Source organism: Guyanagaster necrorhizus (assembly GCF_019112545.1).
Source record: "Guyanagaster necrorhizus MCA 3950 unplaced genomic scaffold BT62scaffold_45, whole genome shotgun sequence".
Lineage (NCBI taxonomy): Eukaryota > Fungi > Basidiomycota > Agaricomycetes > Agaricales > Physalacriaceae > Guyanagaster > Guyanagaster necrorhizus.
The window spans coordinates 156,240-165,551 of NW_025064924.1; the positions used below are offsets into that span (position 1 = coordinate 156,240).

At 46.3% G+C, this 9,312-nt stretch overlaps 2 protein-coding genes across 2 annotated transcripts; one reads left to right on the plus strand and one right to left on the minus strand.

The window, feature by feature from the left end:
* Positions 1-88: 88 nt before the first annotated feature.
* Positions 89-8,064, plus strand: BT62DRAFT_956701 (beach-domain-containing protein). Its single transcript, XM_043188381.1, has 31 exons — positions 89-494; positions 542-589; positions 642-833; positions 884-1,537; positions 1,586-1,817; positions 1,871-2,029; positions 2,085-2,479; positions 2,534-2,621; positions 2,681-2,789; positions 2,840-3,171; positions 3,231-3,725; positions 3,774-4,045; positions 4,093-4,331; positions 4,385-4,516; positions 4,572-4,735; positions 4,790-4,912; positions 4,966-5,125; positions 5,174-5,230; positions 5,283-5,523; positions 5,578-5,650; positions 5,705-5,768; positions 5,818-6,036; positions 6,089-6,175; positions 6,227-6,353; positions 6,403-6,526; positions 6,574-6,633; positions 6,681-6,821; positions 6,880-7,049; positions 7,102-7,446; positions 7,498-7,814; positions 7,863-8,064. The coding sequence occupies exons 1-31, from the start codon at positions 321-323 to the stop codon at positions 7,921-7,923; spliced, it is 6,054 nt and encodes a 2,017-aa protein (XP_043034286.1). The 5' UTR covers positions 89-320; the 3' UTR covers positions 7,924-8,064.
* A 475-nt stretch (positions 8,065-8,539) lies between these two features.
* BT62DRAFT_1012381 (uncharacterized protein) lies at positions 8,540-9,112 on the minus strand (the record flags this gene model as incomplete). The annotated part of the gene is made up of 5 exons (XM_043177920.1): positions 8,540-8,679; positions 8,734-8,765; positions 8,816-8,883; positions 8,934-9,008; positions 9,059-9,112. 5 exons carry the CDS (start codon positions 9,110-9,112, stop codon positions 8,540-8,542), a joined length of 369 nt encoding a protein of 122 aa, XP_043034287.1.
* Between the last annotated feature and the right edge of the window lie 200 nt (positions 9,113-9,312).

Consider the following 9,312-nt stretch of genomic DNA (forward strand, 5'->3'; position numbering starts at 1 on the left):
GAACAAAGATAATAGCAAGGCTTCGGTTTCACGGGCCGGAAGAATTGTCGTGAGAGATACGCTTTTTCAAGACTGAAGAACATATACATATACCGCCTGTGCACCTGTCGTTAAAAAAAAGACTCCAGCCAGCGCCTCCGCCAGTTTCCTTGGAGATCAAGTTACCGTCTTGTGAAGGTCGGGTTGCAACATAGTGGCTGTGTCTGACGAACCCGTCACCATCTTCATCGTTTCCCCTTATTCCTGTTCGTATTTGAACGCCACAACGTCTCTCAGAGGCCAGATTCCTCTACAGATGAGATGATACGTGACCGAAAACTATGTTCCGTACTCTTCTTACGCCGTTGAAGGCCCATTTTGACTTTTCACCACCAATTTCTGGCCATGATGGAGAGACTTCGCCGGAGGATTTTGCGCGCGACGTATTGATTGAGCTCATGCGGAATGCGATGGAGAACCTCAAGACGAGTGACACGATCCGAGAGAAAACAGAGGTGCGCTTCTTTGCAGTCGTCGAGAGACACTTGCTAACGTATTGCAGATTTTGACGGAAATACAAAAAATCATGCTGCAAGACGCGCATACAAAGGTTTATTGCAACTTTTGAATCCCAGATTATCGCTTATCTCCAATATAACCAGTCTGTATTTCGCGAGCTAGATGGATTCGTTGTCCTCATGAATGTCCTGTCGACGATTCAGTCATGCAATGGTAGCCCTATCCACGAACCCGATGAGCAAGTCTTGCTTGAGGTCCTTGAAACCATTCGGATGGTCTTCATGATAGTATCCGATGCCATCAATGAACACCCAGAGAATTCGGAGTATTTCAAAGTGAGCTGCTGTTCAATGGTACCACAGTACGTTTGCTGATCATGACGAAGGTCTCAGTTGGTTACGATTCACTAGCATTGGCCCTGACAGACTTAGTAGCAGACAGAAGAACGGTAGACGTGACCTTAGGGTTTCTTCTCTCCATGTCGCTCAACGATTTCTCTATCTCTGGAATCTTTACCAGCCTCCGAGGCACTCCGGTCGAGGAACTCGATCAGAAAATCAAAGAGTTCGAGTCACGCCTCGGCCTCATCAGGCTTCCAGGTGCTATTCACCTACTTTGGGCCTTTGAGCCACAACTCAGTGCAGGCGACTCGGCCATGCGCTATGCGTTTTTCAAGCTTTTTGAGCGCCTCTGCGTAACATGTCATCGCAATCAGGCGATGCTGAGCAGTATTGGTATCGTCAAATCCGTCATGGAGTACTATTCTGATTCCAGGAGCTGGGGGGACGCGGAGAAGCAAGTTGTTCAAAAGCTGCTACGCCGTCTTCTGGACCTGGGAGCGACGGCGCCAGAAGCAAGACTATTGTTCCAAAGGATGGTCATGCCTGAAGAGCAAAGTCTCAATACAGAGACGCTGGAGATTTTGAAGTCGGCTATGAAGTCCAGGTGGCCGGACCACTTTTCTTTGGAGTCACCTGCAGAATTTATCATGGTCCATGACGGCGTTAGAGGTGTACCATCTACAGGGTTTACTTTTGCGGTTTGTTTTTAACGAGTACCTTGTTCTTCGACTCATCTCAGGTTATAGATGTGGTTCTGGATCGAAGCTCTTCCAAAAATAACTACGCACGCAATTTTTTCCGTTCGAACGGGTTCTACAAGTATTGTTGATCTCCGCCTTAACACGGATGGAAACCTTGAGTTGCAGACATCTGCGCACAAGTCGGTCACCGTTTTCGGCAAGTCGAACATCCATACCGGCCGATGGACCCATGTTACGTTGGTTCATCACCCTCACAAAACCTCACAGCCTAGTATTCGTGTGTTTCCTCGCTTGCCTCTTTTTCTAGGTCCTTATGATTGGTTACTCAAGGACTGTTCATTGATGGAGTCCTCGTTGAAACGCTAATGTGGGCTTATCCCAGATCCGACCTTTCGGCGCAAAGCGTAGAATATGTTGTAGGAAGCAGTGATTCCGAGGCCCAGATGAGTTGGTGCATTGCGACCGCCTATCTCATTACTCGTCCGTTAGGTCGGTATATGCATCTATCGTCATCAAACATTGGTGTCAATGTTTCTTATTCTAGGTGATGAATTACCTCGTTTGATCCACCATCTAGGGCCTCGATATCAAGGGAATTTTCAAGATCCTGCGCTAATCCAGTTCTTAACATACGAAGCGTCGACATCGCTGAACATGTTCATATCTGCAACTGTGTCGAAGGCAGCTTCGGCGGAGTCGTTGTCACTGGTGAAGGTCGTTAGGGAAGGGTTGGGAATTAGCAACTCTTCAATCATCTTCTCCTTGTCTACGACCAATATAGCAGGATCAGGCACCGTTCGAAGCCTAACAATGAGTGGCACTTCCAAGGAAGTCACTGTCCAAGGCGACGTCGCTGTCGTAAAGGCCGCTTGTTTGGACATGTCGCTCTGGAAAATCGGCGGAGTTGCGGTACCCCTCCGTCTGTTGCAAGTAGCGAAGGTCAGTTTATGTGGATGGACGATGTCTTCGGGTCTGCAACTGATGAGTACATAGACACCTCATGAAATTTCCGGAGCGTTGAGTATCTTGACGGATAGCCTGAGAAATAGTTGGCAGAACTCTGAGGATATGGAACGTTTACGTGAGTCAAACCTACTGTCAGAGGGTGGTTGTATGATATCTGAACCGAATCGCCTCTAGGTGGATACGAACTATTACCTGATATTCTGTGGTCCAAGGCTCAACAGATAAACATGACAAGCTTCGAAACACTGTTCGAAGCTCTGGGATTAAATTTCCGCTTGCCCGAGTAAGACTTATGTGGAATTTACCGTGAAATCGAACTCATGAGGTTTATAGACAGTCCACTATAGTGAATGCTGTTGCCTACAAAGCCATTGCATTGGACTTTGAGTTTTGGTCTCGTACTCGCAAGGAAGTCCAGCGAGTGTATCTTGAGCATTTCATCACTCTCTTACAGACCAGCCGATATAAGACATTCAATATTAAGCAACGCATGGCCAAGCTCGGGTTGATCAGACGACTTCTGTTTGTCCTTCAGACAGAATGGTACCAGCACGATATCATTCCGCACCTCATAGAAGTTTTGAAAGCAGCCGCACAGGCCAACTTTTCTAAAGAGGAGACCATCAAACCGATGGTATCATACATCGCAGCAAGGCTGAATGAAGGTTTGCTGTATTTATTTATTTATGTGAGAACCGGGAAATTCTAAATATTGTCCAAATAGTCACTTCCACGTCTGATTCGCCTCGCTCTATGGTCTCTCGAATTGATTATAAAGACGTTCGGCAGAAAGCAGAGCAGGTCCTCGAATTGTTGGTTTCGCTACTGTTAGTACCAACGTTCTACAACAAGTTCATAACCGCGCTGCCGATAACCCGAATATGTCTTCTTCTCCTTGGCGACAAACCGCAACCGTTTGTCGCCAATCAAGTTTTGCTGATCATCGGCATAAGCGTAAAAATGTCGGCCTCTTTCACAAGGAAATTTGAACTAATCAGTGGTTGGAATATTCTCAAAACTGTACTGCCGATGTGCTGGGATCCAAGCGTGAATGAAGCAGCCTTTGATATATTGCTTGGACGAACCGGCATCACGAAGATCGACACGCAAGGGCACAATGCCGTGGTTTGTCCGCAAATCGTTCCAGCTATATTCGCGGCCTTACAAACCGGCTTGGGTACAGTAGGTAACAATTGTACTATTTCAGAGGAGGGGGGAAGTGAGGCACTGCCTTTTCTGGTTTGTTTTCTCACTGATGAATCTCTAGTGCCGAATGGATTTTCATGGGCAACGGAATCGACGATAGAAGTTCTTGTAGAAGAACTTATTGATCTACATGCGTCAAGTGCCACTTTCCGACAAGTATTTCGCTCTCAACAGGCGACCCGTTTATTCATCGAAGCCAACAAGTCATTTGTCTCTCAAGTCTCTGCCGCGCCTAGTGTCAATCAGCGGGCATCACGTATCTTAGAAAAGATGACTCACTTCGGATTGGCATTGGCACTAGATGGCGCCGTTGCCGGTGTTCAGAAACGCGTAGTAAGACACCCCTTTCAGAACTTTATTGATTTATCCATCCTTCGAAGATACTAGACATCCTTCGAGATGCTGAGACTGTTCTAAACCCATCCTCCAAGCAGCAACCCACCATTAGTCCCGAACTCGTTGCAGACACACGGTCTATTCGCCAAAGGATCGCGTTCGCAAGATTGACTGTCGATGTCAGTGAACGTACCGTCATCAAAATCATCGCGAGGATTCTAGAGTGGCAAAAGACCATTCGAATATCTGAACTGAAAAGGCTGCGGGAAAATATGCTAGATCTGTATGCTCTCCTATGTTGGACCCTCTACCTTTCCTCATTAACTCCTTCATTAGACGGGAACATCGGAGGCAAATCTCTCGGCTATACGAATGGAACAATGCCTTATTGTCAGAGCGAGGCCTATGGCCCAAGACGGAACCAATCCTTTGGAGGTTGGACGAGACGGAAGGACCTCACAGGGTTCGGTAAGTGCTATGATCTGTGCATAATAAAAAGACATGGCTCATAATGAATGGATAGAAACAAGCTGGAGCCCGAAATTAGCCCGCCAATGACTAGGATCGATGTTGGTCTAGAGCACATTCGTGACGTTGAAGTTCCAGGATCGGAAACAAGTTCTATTGTTCAAGTGGAAGTGCCTCCATGGGCGGAGACATATGAGATATCATCTGTAGATGTGGAAGGTAACGATGAAAGACTGGAGCCCAACGCGTAACTTCACTTACAGCAATCTTTAGAGCGGCAGCTAGCAGAAGAAATCGCGGAAGATAAGCACCGTCGTGTACGATATGAATTAGAACCCGGAGATGTCATCGAAGCAGTGGCAACAGTTGCGCGTGTATCAGGAGTGGATTCCTCACGTTCGTTTTTTAGCGCCTTCATGAGCGGGATGAACTGACCCTGTGATGTTTAGCTGGCTTGCTCATCATCGGCCGTACTCATCTATACATGCTAGATGGTCTGGTCGAGAATGAAGAAGGGGAAGTGATCGACGCACGTCATGCGCCTAAACGACTTCTTTTTGTTCCTGGGAGCATCGTGGAGTTCGATGGACCTCAGCGGGCCCAGAGATGGTGTGATATGTTTCCTTAATAGCCGCTTTTTCTCTCAACACCATGTAGGGCTCATGATCAAGTCGGAACATATAGTAAAAAGAACTTTCTTTTTCGTGATGTAGCGTGAGTGCAGCGTTCTCCTTTTATCTTCATTTTTAATGAGGCCCACCTTCAGTTTAGAGATTTATTTCAAAGACAGTCGCTCCCTACTGATAGTCTTCCTGGACAAGAAAAAGCGTCTTGACGTCGATCAACGCTTGTCAGCCATGATCAATAATTCTAGCAATGTACCGACTACACCTGGTCTTTTAATCACTCCCCTGCTTGGAAATATCGGTGCAAAGGTTTTAGCTGGGTTTCGTCCTGACGAGCTCGCTACGGCACAACGGAAATGGCAAACTAGAGAGATCAGCAATGTGATTACTTTCATTTCAGTTGTTCAGAACGTCGAGTTGACGCTGCTACTGAAGTTCACCTACATCAGTATCTTAAACCAGATATCGGGACGTACACCAAGTGACGCTACACAATATCCCGTCTTTCGTCAGTAAACCTTGGCTATTTTGTTTTTTGTTTACTAGACTGATAGCTTTCTAGCTTGGGTGCTTCAAGATTATTCGTCGCCGACTTTGGACCTTAATAATCCCGAGTCTTATCGAGAGTGAGTATCAGAACCTGAACCGTACGAACGTTACTCATCACATTACAAGTCTAAGCAGGTCTATGGGGGCGCTGACTGAGGCTCGACGAGAGGCAGCTATTACTCGTTACGAAAGCTTGGAAAGCATCAATGAAAAGCCCTTTCATTACGGCACTCATTTCAGCTCTTCAATGATCGTTTGCCATTTCCTCATTCGGTTAGCCCCATATACAAACATGTTCAAGACACTACAAGGCGGTGACTGGGACCTGCCAGATCGATTGTTCAGGTTAGGAATTAATGGCATCTCATTCTGACATGTAGCTCATGATGGTTTCAAGTGATATTGCGCGGGCCTTTGATTCGGCCGCTAGAGACGTACGTGGAGATGTAAGAGAACTCATCCCAGAGTTCTACACATGCCCAGAGTCAGTTTCCGACGTCAGTAGACTTGATGTTATTTTATTGACTTCTCTTAGATTCCTAGAGAACTCTCGCAACATCGATTTTGGTGTCCAGCAAAACACAGGGGAAAGGATCCATGACGTTAAACTGCCTCCTTGGGCAAGGCAGGATCCTCTATTGTTCGTGGTTATGAATCGTAAGGTACGAAGGGTCTCGGTCCGGGGTGATCTACGCCAACTTTTCGCTTTAGGCTTTAGAAAGTTCCTACGTCAGCGAACACCTTGCGTCTTGGATCGATCTTATATGGGGTTGTAAGCAGCGAGACTCGCAATCCTTGAATTGCTTTCATCCATTGTCATACGAAGGTTCCGTCGGTTGGTTTTCTCTTTTACTGGGTTAGCATCTCTCTGAAGACATGCAGACCTTGATTCCATCACCGATGAGCTGGAGAGAGAGGCCACAGTTGGCATCATTCATAACTGTATGTCAGCTATTACCTCAATTAGATTACTTGCTCACCTTCTCCAGTTGGCCAAACACCGCGCAAACTTTTCAATGCTCCCCATCCACAGCGATATGGCCATGCTTCTCACACGCTTCCGCTGGGAACGTTGCATGGAATAGAGGAGGATCCACACCTGTTACTCCAAGAAAGCCGAAGTTTCAAGGGTTTGTTGACCTTTTATTGGACATTTATGACACTATGTTCTTAAAAAGTTTGGAACAGATTTGGGGCCTGCTGTTCCTGTTTGCGAGCTGGTATTTGACATGATCGGAGAAAAAATTATTCCTTGTCCTGATGGCAACCTATGTATACCCCATCATCCGCACGAGCAAATTGAATGGGGTGCAAGCCGAGTTGGCGGGGGAGAGTTACGCCTGCTTGTGGATAACAGAGTAAGATCTTCGCTCATTCACAAATCTTGCCGTACTGATTCACACTCTTCAGGTAGTTCAAGTGATTGAAGGCTCGTTCTGCAACTGCGCATCCTTCGTCGATAGTGACTGCTTAGTCACTGGATGCACCGACTTTACCGTACGGTTATGGAAAATATCACGCACTCATAACCCTCCTTTATTGCGGCTCTCCCTCTCCCACATCATGCGTTTCCATACAGATATCGTCATTTGCCTGGCTACTTCCCGTTCGCGTTCCCTTATCGTGAGCGGCTCTCAAGACGGAAGCGCAACTCTTTGGGATCTAAATCGCGGTACATATGTTCGTTCTATATGGCACAGTAACTCCGACGAGGAACTGAACCCGGTTCATCTGGTGTCCGTCAACGAGAGCACGGTAAGCCTTTTGTAAATAATCTGAAGGACGAGCCCTTAATACTATGTTCAGGGATACATAGCAACCTGTTCCAAGACCAAATTGTGCCTCCATACTATCAATGCACGATGTATAGCAGAGTTGGACTTGACGCACAGCTTAGCATCGATCACTTCTATGGCTTTCCACGAGCGTGAATACTCATACCTGGGTATCTTGGCGACGGGAGGCTCGGACGGTTCGATTGTGTTGCGTACATGGACTGCAGATGGGACACCGGAGAATGAACGAGCTCAGTGGGAGTTTGTCACTATTAGAACTATGAAAGTCAGAGCTGTTGATAAGGGCGTCGTTCGCCCTCCAGCCGTGACGGCATTGAAGTTTTTGGGGTAAGTATTCCTATTTTCATTGGGGAGTTGGAGCTTACTCCGTTGTAGAGAGAGCCTATGCCATGGGGAGGAAACTGGAAAGTCGTTTATGTGGAGTTTGCCTGATTGAAGTATCGTGATAAACGTCACTATGTATCTATGTATCATGATTCCCGAAAGAATTCACCTTGACATATATGTAGATACCTGTATCGTACTAGTTCTCCGATGTACCGTTTCGTCATTCATATAGCTGTGCGGAAGATGTCATCAAACAGAATTTGGACAACAGGCCTTGCGGCAGCCATTTTCGTGAGCAGAATGTAATAGTATTATAAGTTCGTTCATTACGTCTGAAGACAATTTCCACGGTGTAAGTACGCTGCGATGTATACGATTAAATTCTTGATACAGATTTTACTGCCCTGGTCCGCAAATGGTCCGATATAAGGGATGTGTAGTGACGGATGACAATTGCAGACGCAATAATCTATTTTTATGAGTCAGTTTCTATCCATTTGAAGACCTGTGAACAAAAATGATCAAACACAGATAGCAGCAGGATAACAATAAGACATACTACAGGGATTGTTGGACAGCATCTATGTCGCCTGTATAGTAAATATGTTCGTCATGAACGAAGATATACGTTGTAGGGCAACCTGTGATCAATGATGAGCATGTTTTTTTGGTTTGTTCAAAGACAGGACGTTCTGCCATCAAAATTTGTCCACTGGGCGGACATTTCATATGCTGAAGGGTCCAGGAAGAACTGAAACGATGCATTGATTAACATCACATTGATAACGTTGAAAAGCACCCATGACGTTTGTCTCGATATACGTTCCTGTATTCGAATCAAAAGTCAATGTGTTCCCCGGGTATGCTACGGCCCAAAGTTAGCTAGTGCTACTCTCAACCATAACAGCGGATGACGAACCCATTACTTGCGTGGTCCGAGCTAGGTGAAAACTAGCAAATGTTTAATGCCGGCGTATTCCTGGAAATCCAACCACACCTACTTCTTTAATCCAGGTCTGAGAGATAGACCGAAGAAACCTGCAGTGATGCACACCTTTTCATCCTTGTTCTGGAAACATCTTTAATTGAGTTTGTGCCTCGTGAGGGCGCCAAGCGTACCGAGTCATAAACATCTCCCGCATACCCATATGAGCGATAGGTGTACCGTGGGGCGGCTTCCTTTGTATGTATGACCTTATGGCCATCGACATAACGTACTAGTCGCTGAAGACCATGTCTTTCACAGATGGAGATATAACCAGTCGAAGACCTGGGAGGCGAGAATCATTCAAAGTCATGAACAGTTGCAGCAAGACATGTTTTACCACGTCGGTTCTGAAGAGACGATTGTGGATCGAAATATATCATTTAATCCCCGGGCCCCCGCTTCTGGAGTTTCTAACTGTTGGGATAGCAATCCCGAGCGAGTACGAGAACGTACTCGAAGATACGATGCCAGTCAGCAGCAGCTGACTTGGATCGTGATCTGGACTTATTT

What these genes read in the sequence shown, in the direction of transcription:
- BT62DRAFT_956701 (XM_043188381.1), top strand. Translation starts at nt 321, where the DNA reads ATGTTCCGTACTCTTCTTACGCCGTTGAAGGCCCATTTTGACTTTTCA. An exon ending in TACACAATATCCCGTCTTTC is followed by an intron (nt 5,651 to 5,704) that starts GTCAGTAAACCT and finishes ATAGCTTTCTAG; the next exon opens with CTTGGGTGCTTCAAGATTAT. An exon ending in ACGGCATTGAAGTTTTTGGG is followed by an intron (nt 7,815 to 7,862) that starts GTAAGTATTCCT and finishes ACTCCGTTGTAG; the next exon opens with AGAGAGCCTATGCCATGGGG.